Source organism: Neoarius graeffei, chromosome 20 (assembly GCF_027579695.1).
Source record: "Neoarius graeffei isolate fNeoGra1 chromosome 20, fNeoGra1.pri, whole genome shotgun sequence".
NCBI lineage: Eukaryota > Metazoa > Chordata > Actinopteri > Siluriformes > Ariidae > Neoarius > Neoarius graeffei.
In genome coordinates this window covers 8,682,081-8,695,071 of record NC_083588.1, presented here as the reverse complement: position 1 = coordinate 8,695,071, position 12,991 = coordinate 8,682,081, and the positions used below count along the sequence as shown (strand labels likewise).

The following is a 12,991-nucleotide window of genomic DNA, read 5'->3' as shown; positions in this document are numbered from 1 at the left end:
AAAGAAAGAAAGAAAGAAAGAAAGAAAGCACTGGTGAACTCATCAATGCAAAAAGACCTGGACGCCCACAGAAGACAACAGTGGTGGATGATTGCAGAATAATTTCCATGGTGAAGAGAAACCCCTTCACAACAGTCAACCAAGTGAACAACACTCACCAGGAGGTCGGCGTATCAATATCCAAATCTACCATAAAGAGAAGACTGCATGAAAGTAAATATAGAGGGTTCACTGCACAGTGCAAGCCACTCATAAGCCTCAAGAATAAAAAGGCTAGATTGGACTTTGCTAAAAAACATCTAAAAAAGCCAGCACAGTTCTGGAAGAACATTCTTTGGACAGATGAAACCAAGATCAACCTTTACCAGAATGATGGCAAGAAAAAAGTATGGCGAAGGCGTGGTACAGCTCATGATCCAAAGCATACCACATCATCTGTAAAATACGGCGGAGGCAGTGTGATGGCTTGGGCATGCATGGCTGCCAGTGGCACTGGGTCACTAGTGTTTACTGATGATGTGACACAGGACAGAAGCAGCCGGATGAATTCTGAGGTATTCAGAGACATACTGTGTGCTCAAATCCAGCCAAATGCAGCCAAACTGATTGGTCGGCATTTCATAATACAGATGGACAATGACCCAAAACATAAAGCCAAAGCAACCCAGGAGTTTATTAAAGCAAAGAAGTGGAATATTCTTGAATGGCCAAGTCAGTCACTGATCTCAACCCAATTGAGCATGCATTTCACTTGTTAAAGATTAAACTTCAGACAGAAAGGCCCACAAACAAACAGCAACTGAAAACCGCTGCAGTAAAGGCCTTGCAGAGCATTAAAAAGGGGGAAACACAGCGTCTGGTGATGTCCATGAGTTCAAGACTTCAGGCAGTCATTGCCAACAAAGGGTTTTCAACCAAGTATTAGAAATGAACATTTTATTTGACTTGTCCAGGGTGTACCCCGCCTTTCGCCCGTAGTCAGCTGGGATAGGCTCCAGCTTGCCTGCGACCCTGTAGAACAGGATAAAGCGGCTACAGATAATGAGATGAGATGAGATTATTTAATTTATCCAATTACTTTTGAGCCCCTGAAATGAAGGGATTGTGTTTAAAAAAATGCTTTAGTTCCTCACATTTTTATGCAATCATTTTGTTCAACCCACTGAATTAAAGCTGAAAGTCTGAACTTCAACTGCATCTGAATTGTTTTGTTCAAAATTCATTGTGATAATGTACAGAACCAAAATTAGAAAAATGTTGTCTCTGTACAAATATTTATAGACCTAACTGTATGTTCATGTCACTCAGTGCACAATGACAAAATACTTTCAAAATTTAGCTGTTTAAATTCATGCTCTGAGCAACATCAGAATGATTTGTGTTCAGGAGTCCACAAGACAACAAATAACGCTGCTCATTAGTTGAGAACCAGCACCATTAGAATGACGGGTTCGGTGATGTACTGCTCTTCTGGATCAATAAATGAAACTTCAAGATTTGACATTGCCATCATAAACATTAAAAAACAGAAACTAGGATCTTCATACACATGAGATTGATCTCTGTCTTCGTGCAGTTCTCAAGAGTGCATTCTGACCAGGGCTGATAATGATATAAAAGCTTGTTTTTCTCATTATTATTATTATTATTATTATTATTATTTTTATGTATTATGGCAAAAATTCAGTTTTATTTTTCATGACAACCAATATAAGAAGGGACAATTGCATTATTTATTTATTTATGAACCATTATTTTCAACAAAAAATCTTACTAGTAATAATCATAAATTAATTATTTCCCACATTAAATTAATGTTAAATTGAGACATGTGATTTGACTGTGATGAACATCTGCAGAGCTGCACTCAACACAGCTCCTCTGTAATGTTTATGCAAATCTCCATCTCCTCTTGTAATATTAGCACCGTGCTTATCTCGAGAGGAAGCGGTTCTCATTAGTCCTCGTTCAACACGAACATGTTTGCTTCAGCTCCACTGCTGCTGCTGGCTCTCGTCCCCTGTGAGTGTTTGGATCGAAGCTTTATGAGTTCATCTGATCCTTTCAGTTCAACATGTCAAGCTTTTCTTTTTCTCTTTTCACAGATGTGTTCTGTGCTACTGAGCTCATCCAGCCAGACTCATTGGTGATAAAGCCAGGAGAGACTTTAACCCTCACCTGTAGAGTGTCTGGAGCTTCGATCACTGATAGCAGCAGCCACTTTGGAACAGCTTGGATTCGACAACCTGCAGGAAAACCTTTGGAATGGATCAATATTATTTATTATGATGGGGATATTTACAAGAAAGATTCACTGAAAGACAAATTTGTCGTCTCTCGCGACACTTCCAGTAACACTGTGACCTTACAGGGACAGAACATGCAGAGTGAAGACACAGCTGTGTATTACTGCGCTCGAAGACCACACAGTGAGACAAATCAACAACATCTCTGTACAAAAACACCTCAGACAGTGTACAGTATAACAGAATGACCACAAGATACAAAACTTGTCCATCCATAGCAAACTAAAAAATAAATAATCCCACAAATTACAACGGAGTTTCATGTTAATTTTTTATTCGTTTGTGGCGTAGATTTGAAACCACAGTGCTACATCTCTCACACTGCTGCACATTTATACACGCTATTATCACATCACTGACAAGAACTTGTTCTACTGTTAGATCATTAAATAACAATAATCACCCCAACAAATTAGAGTTTTACCCTATTCGCACGGGATAAGTATTACCTGTGGAACTCTGGTAATTCGGAATAATTACAGAGAATGTCTGAGTTCTTAGTCCCATGCGAATGCGCCATGTCTGTAATTTGCCAAGTAATAATTCCGCCGCGAATTACCTACTGTGTTTCGGCAAAACACAGACGTCCAGTGGTAATACAAGTCCCGTGTGAATGCGCATGTCTGTGTTTGTAATTATTAAACGCACGTCTCTTGTACTTTTCTGGAGTGAATAATGGAGGATACGGGCGAAATTTTGATAAACAGCATTTCAGGGGCAAGTGGTAGTAGGCCTATCCTGTATTTGAACCAGATAAGCAGAAACTCCTGTCTACAAGACGAAACAGGATGCTGTGAACTTACAACACATCCGGTCACAATGTCTGTAAATTCAGTGAATTACAGACTTTTGCTTATCCCGTCCGAATGCGCCACACAATAACACAGAGGTGCGGGGGTAATTGCGAATTACCAGAGGTCCATAGGTAATACTTATCCCATGCGAATAGGGCTTTTGTGTATCATGTGTAAGAAAGTGTGAGAGCATTTTGTCATGACTTTGAAGAAAAGTAGAATTTTTACATCTCTCCAATTAACCTGCTGTGGCAGTGGGGGCGTGGCCAAGCATCAGTCTGTGAATGTCAGGGAAGGTCAGTGGTGGAATCATTACACCTTTTGGGAATTAACCTGTGTTTGTGTGTCTTCCCCAGTGACCGCGCCCTTTAAAAGGAGAGAGAGCAGAGAAAAGGTGCTCTCTCCCCAACCAGAACACTTGTGTGTGGCTGGGAGAGTGTAGAAAGCTGGAAAGCTAAAGAATAAGAGTTTTTGTGAACTCAGTTCTAGCCTGCCGTGCTTCTGTGCTCCACCCACCTGGTGAGATACAATACCTGCGAATTGTGGAATCTTCCAAAACAGTGGGACTTGAATATTGTATCAACATTTTAGTCTTATTTTGCCTCTGTCCCAACTAGTTTGAGTGTGTTGCAGGCGTCAAATTCTAACTTTGTTCATATTCACAAAATATCATGAAGTTGGTCAGTAAAACTATTGAAAATCTTTTCTTTGTACTTTTGTCAATTAAATAAACGCTCACATTCATTAACGAACCACAGATTTTTGTTTTTATTGCATTTTGGAAAATATCCCAAATTTTCCAGAAATGTGGTTCGAGAGATCTGCAGCAACATTAGAAATGCATGAACATTTTGCTTTTCATTTTGATTCAAGTCCTCTGAGAGGCGCTCTTTCTCTACTTCAACAACATCTGCCCAACATGTTGAGGTTAAAAGGAGAGAGATTAAAATGACTGAGAGAGAACTGATGTCCAACAATGTGACTGGAATTAGTTTGATTTTGAAAAAAAAAGTTATCAGAAAAGTGCAATCTTGAGGTGTGCATTAGGATGGGAATCAGCTCTAATAAAGTCACAGGAGCATGTGGTCAGATATGAAGCTTGTGGGAGCCACAAAAGACCAGAAACATGAACATGGCAGTGTATTGGGAGCTCATGTGATGCTGCGTGACATATTTTCTGCTTCATCCTTGTTCATGTCACTCATCGGCATCGCAGTCTCAGAAGACCATGGATTTCTTGTGCCTGGAGTTAGGTTTTAGTGCAGCATCTGCTTTGGCTGAGAAGACCAATCTGTGAGAGGCAAACTCGGCTGCAGATATCACATGCGTAGATCGGTTCCGTTAATGTTGGTGGTGTGGTGGTGTCCTGTTGTTGGTTCCTCCTTGTCCTTTTTGCTTCCTGGTGACAAGCCAGGGTGGTTTCATATTCTAGCATCCCCCTACGGAGTGCCTGCTGCCACTGAAGGTGGTCCTGAGCTGCATTTTCCCAAGTGACAGAGCTGATGTTGAAGCACTTGAGGTCTTGCTTACAGACGTCCTTGTAGCGAATCTGGGGGCGACCAGTTTGTCTCTTGCCAGATGACAGTTCTGCATAGAGGATCTCCTTCGGGATTCGTCCATCGTCCATCCGCCGGACATGGCCCAGCCAGCGGAGATGTCGCTGCCTCAGAAGAGAGTACATGCTGGGAAGCTGCGCTCTCTCCAGGACTGCTGTGTTGGTGATCCTATCCCTCCAGGTGATACCCAGTTATACGCCTCAGGCAGCAAAGGTGGAAGCTGTTTAGCCGCCGCTCTTGGTATGAGTATGGTGTCCAGGTTTCACTACCATACAGGAGTGTGCTGATGACACAGGCTCTGTACACCTGCACTTTTGTATGGGCAGTGAGTTTTCCGTTGTCCCATACTCTCTCACTATGGTTAAAAAACTAATGTGTTTATATTGTGGCGAAAAGAACCAACAGAGTTTGTGAGAAAATATTACAAAACAAAAATAAATGCAGAAGTGGGCAGGAGGGGAATTTATGTCCTGAAACACAAATGATAATCATCTCCCTAAGTTTAGTATCTAATCCTTGTTGTGAATTTCTCTATATGTATAATTCCCTCTATTATTGATTGATAAATAATGGAAGTTGGTAAAGAGCTTTCTATCATGGAAAAGATTTGTTCTATTAAAAAGCCAGACATTCTCCATAAGATGAATCTCCTCCTCAATTTAAATAAATTTGAAATCCGTTCTCCTCCCATCATCAGCAGATAAGCAAACATAAGCGTCAGGGCTGGATATCGCTCTATTTATGTGGTGTGATGGTCTCTGTTAAACTTTGGAGAACAGAGAAGACCCCAGTACAAACAACACAGACCTTGTTCTCTCCATCTCTACTGCTCCTGCTGGCAGCTGCTTCCTGTGAGTGCTTTATCAAATTAATTTATTGACGACAATAACAATAAAATGTGCAGCGTATATTGTGGGAGATATCACCATATGTTTTCCTCCACAGATATGCATGGTGAGGAACTGACTCAGCCTGCTTCCATGACAGTCCAGCCAGGCCAGAGTCTCTCCATCCACTGCAAGGTTTCATACTCAATTACAAGCTATTATACAGATTGGATCCGACAACCTGCAGGAAAAACTCTGGAGTGGATTGGACACATCAGTGGTGGTGGGAGTCTCTATTACAGTGAGAAACTGAAAACTAAGTTCAGCATCTCCAGAGACACTGCTACTAACACAATAACAATTCGAGGACAGAATCTGCAGACTGAAGACACAGCTGTGTATTACTGCGCTCGTAATGCACACAGTGACACAGAATAGTGGATTCCCCTGACAAAATCTTTGAGACGTGTTGGAGACATCCTCTCAATGCAACTAATAAACCATCTCAGTCACACTTTTACTTTTTATCTTCTTCTGATTCAATTCATTTACCCAAAACATTTCTGACAACAAAAACCTCGTTCACTTCAGCGAAACATTTCCGAGCAGCAATATTTATATTAATTAGTGTTGAAGATTTCCTCATTCTACATCATGAATATCACATGCACGCTTTTCAAGAAGGTTTGAACTTGTTAAAAAAAGTTCAGTTGATTGAACGACATTTAATTATTCGTGTTAACATTAGGTTTGTCCTCCACTCAAACAGAAACAAGGCAACATCTATCAGTCGCTTGACACTGAATATATTAAAGATGAGTATTGAATTATATCACGAGGTCTCACTGATGGCAGAATAAGAATGATGTGTGGAAAACAAATACATACACTTAAAGACAGTTGCAATTATCATTTTTAATTTTCTCAGTGTTTCAAATGTATAATTCTCTATTGGGTTCATGCCATGTTTCCTCCAAATACCAAACATGATAAACAAAGTTTCACAAACAAACACTAAATTTATGACTCTGATGTTTGTCCTTTTGTGTGATTTGTACTTTGGGAGGACAGTGTGTCAGAATAATTCCTCACATCAAGAAATGAATGAATGCTGAGACAAAATGGAATGCAGTCACTTGCAAATCTCTAAATAAAGAGTGAATCTTATCATGGATTTCTTTGAGTTTTTTTTTTCAATTTCCCCCATCATTGATTATTTTTCTATAACTGCACACTCTATAACTGTTGTGTTTTATTCATTCCCAAATGTGGTGATATTCTCATGTGATTGCTTCATATAAATTCACCTGAAAACAGGTAATAGTCCATAAGCTCACCCCTGAACAACTGTTTTCATTTTTTTAATTGTTCAAATATTTGGTCCAAATTATTATTTTTAAAACTCACAGATTAGAGATGTTTGAGAGATGGGAGATTTTCTCATATTGAAGAAACCATCAAATTTCCCTGAAGATAAGGAGTGTCTCCATGCAAATGTCCTTCCCTGTTATATATTTAAGCAGTGAAGACCAAGAGCTTTTACTTCTTCTGCTTCAACACACACCATGATCTCTACATCCCTCCTGCTGCTGCTGCTGGCAGCCGTACACTGTAAGTGTTTTTACATTTGACATTTAATACACTTTTTCTTCCTGAGAGCTTTATGCTTTTCCAACATTAAAATAACTTTTCTTTCCCAGGTGTTCACTGTGTTGAGCTGATCCAGACCGGATCCACAGTATTAACCCCTGGTCAGTCACTGACTCTGACCTGTAAAGTGTCTGGATATTCAGTAACTGATAGCAGCTACTGTACAGGCTGGATCCGACAACCTGCAGGAAAAACTCTGGAGTGGATCGGAGAGATATGTGGGAGTGGTAACACTTACTACAGTGAGAAACTGAAAAGCCGGTTTCAGGTTTCCAGAGACACGTCCAGCAACACAGTAACATTAACAGGGCAGAACATGCAGACTGAAGACACAGCTGTGTATTACTGCACTCGAAGACCACAGTGAGACAAATCAACAACATCCCTGTACAAAAACACCTCATCCAGTGTACAGTATAACCGAATGTCCACAAGATACAAAACTTATCCATCCTGTTTCACTGATACTTTAGTATTTGATTGAAAATTATACTATTTAATAAAGAGGTTTCTGTTTCATTAAAAGCCACACATTCTCCATCACATGAATCTCCTCCCCATGTTTTCAATAAATTTCACTGGAATGAAGTTTTAATAGTTTGTGTCATTTCAAACACACAAAAAGTAAGTTTAATCAATGAACTGCATAATAATGATATTCTTTCAAGATTAGTCATTTTGAACCTTTTATTATTTCTTCATTTCACAGAATCCTTCATCTCATCTCATTATCTCTAGCCGCTTTATCCTTCTACAGGGTCGCAGGCAAGCTGGAGCCTATCCCAGCTGACTACGGGCGAAAGGCGGGGTACACCCTGGACAAGTCGCCAGGTCATCACAGGGCTGACACATAGACACAGACAACCATTCACACTCACACCTACGGTCAATTTAGAGTCACCAGTTAACCTAACCTGCATGTCTTTGGACTGTGGGGGAAACCGGAGCACCCGGAGGAAACCCACGCGGACACGGGGAAAACATGCAAACTCCACACAGAAAGGCCCTCGCCGGCCCCGGGGCTCGAACCCAGGACCTTCTTGCTGTGAGGCGACAGCGCTAACCACTACACCACCGTGCGGCCCCAGAATCCTTCATGAACTGTAAAAATAAATGTGTAAATGTTTTTGCACCTATAGAGGGCAGTATCTCACTTCTCCTGAGGTTAAACTCATGAAACTTTCTTTTTGTTCTGAAATGAGAAAAAAACCCACAATGATTATCTCTCAGAATTAGGGGCAGAGACATCGTCTAAATCAGGGGTTCTCAACCTTTTCTGCTTTGAGGCCCACCTTTTCATACTGGTCACGATTCAGGGCCCATTATAAAAGATCCCCAATTATTTTGGCTCATCTATTCTATTAGAATCTAATAATCTGTTGGAAAGTTGGAATGGGATGCAACATCACTCCCTGTTATCAATGGGAGCCCAGGAATTAAATAAGTGCAATAAAAACTAATTATTTTGAATTGTAGGTATTGTATTTAAAACTGTATGGATGAGCCACACAAGACCAGAAACATGAACATGGCAGCGTATTGGGAGCTCATGTGATGCTGCGTGACACGTTTTCTGCTTCATCCTTGCACTGTGGTTTCAAGGATTCAAGTGTTGATATTGTGAGGTAAAGAACCAACAGAGTTTGTGAGAAAATATTGCAAAGAAAAATAAATGCAGAAGTGGGCAGGAGGGGATTTGTGTCCTCAAGCACAGACAATAATTATCGCCTGAAATTTAGGATCTAATCCTTGTTGTGAGTTTCTCTACATGTATAATTTCCTCTATTATTGATTTATAAATAATGGAAGTTGGTAAAGAACTTTCTGTCATGGAAAATATTTGTTCCATTCAAAAGCCTCACATTCTCCATAAGATGAATCTCCTCCTCATGATTTAAATCAATTTGAAATCCATTCTCCTCCCATCATCAGCAGATAAGCAAATACATGCATCAGGGCTGGATATTGCTCTATTTATGTGGGTGATGATCTCTGTTAAACTTTGGAGAACAGAGAAGATCCCAGTACAAACAACACACACCATGTTCTCTCCATCTCTCCTGCTCCTGCTGGCAGCTGCTTCCTGTGAGCGCTTTATCAAATTCATTCATTTACTACAATAACAATAAATGTGCAGCGTATATTGTGTGAGATATCACCATGTGTTTTCCTCCACAGATGTGCATGGTGAGGAACTGACTCAGCCTGCTTCCATGACAGTCCAGCCAGGCCAGAGTCTCTCCATCAACTGCAAGGTTTCATACTCAGTTATGAGCTATCATACACATTGGATTCGACAACCTGCAGGAAAAACTCTGGAGTGGTTTGGAAAAATGAGCAGTGGTGGGAGTACAGATTACAGTGAGAAACTGAAAAATAAGTTCAGCATTTCCAGAGACACTGCTACTAACACAATAACAATTCGAGGACGGAATCTGCAGACTGAAGACACAGCTGTGTATTACTGCGCTCGTGAACCACACAGTGAGACAAATCAACAACATCCCTGTACAAAAACACCTCATTCAGTGTACAGTATGACAGAATGTCTTGTTGATGCAAGTCAAACTAAAAAATAAATAATTCCACAAATTACAACAGTGTTGCATGTTAATTAGTTTTCAAGTAGTTTGTAGTGTAGATTTGAAACCCAGGATGACATCTCTAACGTTGCTTCACATTATACACACTATTCTAATCACTTCACGAACAAGAACTTGTGATACTGTAGTCTCATTAGGGAACAATAATCACCTCAACAAATCAGAGCTTGTGTGAGAAAGTGTAAGACCATTTTGTCATGATTTTGAAGAGACGTAGATTTTTTTTTCCCTGTTCATGATCCCAATTTACTCAAGTACTGATAATAATAATCAGTGGCGGAACAACTGCACACAAGGCCCCGGGGCAAAACACCAATCAGGCCCCCCCACACACATGGTGAAATTGCAAACAAATTAGAAGGCTTGTGGCATATAGGCCTACTCAGGCTATATCTAACAAAAAGCAGTTTCTGCGCTCACTCTAGGACCCAAATTGTTTTAGCAAAAAGTGCTAAAGACTCAAATTTTTCTTTAGCAATTTGCAATTTCGCTTAGCAAGAAATGCTAAAAGAACAATTTTCTTTTTAGCAAAGTAATTTTTTAGCAAGATATGTTATACTTCTAAATGTTTCTTGCACTGACATAATATTGAAAAATGAATTGTTATTGTAGTTTGTTGGTGAATCCTCTTATTTTGATCATTTCATCAACTGTATATATGTAATGAAATTGTGTGTTTAATTTAACCCGCTTAATCTGGTTTACGGAGTCCATATTTTTCATTATAATTATATCTAACATCTGGTGTGATGTGCTTTGCATTCTTTGCTATCTATGCATAGGCCAGTATGCTGACTGGCCTGTGTGTGTGTGTGTGTGTGTGTGTGTAATTGGGATCCGTGTGTGTGTGTGTTTAGGGGGAGGGGGGTGTCTTTATGGGTAGGATGAAGGGAGCTCAGGGAGTTAAAATCAATGGTTGTTTCTTATAAATTAATCTCATAACCCAAATATAATGATATTCACCATTAATTTCTCAAATGAAACACTTGCAGTCAAAACTTTGAACCATGTGCGTCAAAACGCTCTGAAAACAAGGTACACTTGGTCGATATATCCTGGTTCATCTGTGAGTTCTTCCAAAGTTCTGTCAGGGTTGATATTATGTAGAAAATACATCTTTAGAATGATTATATCGTGTTTTTATCCCTAACTGAGACAGCTAACAGAATATTCTTGTTAGGACTTGGACTGTTTTGGCCTCTAGAGGCCGCTGTTATTTCCTTTTCGTGTCTTGTTTATTTTGGCCTCTAGAGGCCGCCACTGTTCCTGTGTTTTGTGTTTTTGTTAATTGCCTGTTAATCCTAATTATCTTCACCTGTGTCCTTAATTAGTTTGTGTATTTATACCCCTGAGTTCAGTCCTCTTGTCACGGAGTCTTTGTGCTGTTATGTTTATCTCCAGTTTCCTTTGTACTGTGTTTTGTGGATCTTCTGAGCTTTTGCATTTTTGCCTTTTTCTTTTTGAATTATACTCTTTGTTTTTTTTGTTTTGCCCTGGATTGTATATAGTGTACATAGTATAAATAAACCTTTTGTTACTTTTTCTACTTCCGCCTCACGCCTCTGCATTTGAGTCATTCCCCTGGTGGCCTAGTGGGGGTTTGCTGGATCATCACACCAACGAACCAGGTTCGAATCCAAGCAAAACCCTAACAATTCTAATATGTTCTCACTTTTTAGATAAGTTTTTGTCATACGTAAAGTCGGATAATTTATTTTAAACAAACCTCGCTATAATCTTGTTTATAATGAGCGAGAATTGCTGACATTATCAGCGCAACTCGGAAATTGATGATTTTATATGTAAGGTCCGATGCTATTGGAAGATGTAATTTGCGGTCAACCAATAAGAAGCTTCGAAACTCGGGGGCGTTGGTTATAAATCAAAACATCGAAGATGGACACGAAAGGCAGGGCCTGAATTTCATTTTCAGAATGGGGGGAAATTCCCCCCTCAGTGACTCAAATGGGGGGGATTTATACAGTTTGTGGGGAACGCTACTTGTGGGCTTAAATAGCTTGGGTCTTACCTTCTGCTACTACTCAGATTGAAGATCTCTACAGTATGTAACCTTTTGTCACCATTTGAGGTATCCTTTTTAGTAGACTTTTCATTTTGATATCTTCAAATTTGGATAGCATTGTCAGACAAAGGCCGGGTGGATAAATGCAAGTATTATTCCCACCAGCCGTCTAAGATATGGACTGTTCAGTTTCGGGTGGAGGGTAGAAAACCACCACAAAATGAAAGAGATCCTTTACAGCATGACATTGCTGACTGACTGTATTATGCCATCAAACACCAATAGCCTTTTTCTAGCAGTGCGAGTAAGGCTCTAGGAAGAGTTTAGAAGGTTGTGTGCCTTTTAGTTAAGCTAATTTTACAACCTCCTTAGTGTTGCTTTACACAGCTGCTTCTTCCTCATCTTCATGCACTATTCTTTAAGTGTCACTGCTTTGTTTAATTATAAAAAAAGAGAAAAATCAGTCTGTTCTTAATAGCACTCAATGAATTTATTGACACAACAAGTCTAACTTAAAATCTAACTTAAACCAGTCTGCTGACTTTTCAGGATTCTCTTAACTATGTTTGTGTTACTTGTCTCTTCTTTTTGTGACCATCTCTTTAATCAGTGACCTTTGCTTTTTCCTTTTATAACATTTTTATATCATTTTTCTATTCTCATGTTTGATCTGATCATCCCTGTCCTCTGTTTAATGTCTACAATTAAAATAAGAAAACACTATCAAACTGTTCTTAAAGGTCCCATGGCATGAAATTTTCACTTTCTGAGGTATTTTAACGTTAAAATGAGTTCCTCTGACCTTCTTAAGTCACCCCAGTGGCTAGAAATTTCGTAATGTGTAAACCAAACTATGCCCAACATTTGAGAATGGTGCGTCAAAATGGCGCGTTGATAAACTCTTCCCTTGCCTACGTCAGCAAGGGAGATGATCCCCACGCCCCCCCCCCCCCCCCGGATTCCCACCCACTGTATGGATTGCCTGCCCAGCTCAAAAGTTGCCACCAAACATGGAAGTTGCGCTGTACATGGATGTGACAACACAGAAAGGAGTCTGTTTTTACTGCCGACGGGAGAGCCCCTGAAGACGCAGTGGCTTAATTTTATTTACTCTAATAATACGCCGTAGAGTCTACCTAAGACGGTGTATGTTTGTCGGAAGCATTTTCCTGATGAATGTTTCCACAACTTGGGACAGTACAGGGCAGGTTTTGCACATCAACTGTCACTGA

General features: G+C 39.9%; 1 gene segment (V, D, J or C); it reads left to right on the top strand.

Moving 5' to 3' along the window:
• The first annotated feature begins 1,979 nt into the window (after window positions 1-1,979).
• Window positions 1,980-2,603, top strand: LOC132869439 (immunoglobulin heavy variable 4-39-like). The segment is given in 3 exon segments: window positions 1,980-2,022; window positions 2,106-2,413; window positions 2,598-2,603. Coding segments are annotated over 3 exon segments (357 nt in total).
• The last annotated feature ends 10,388 nt before the right edge of the window (window positions 2,604-12,991 follow it).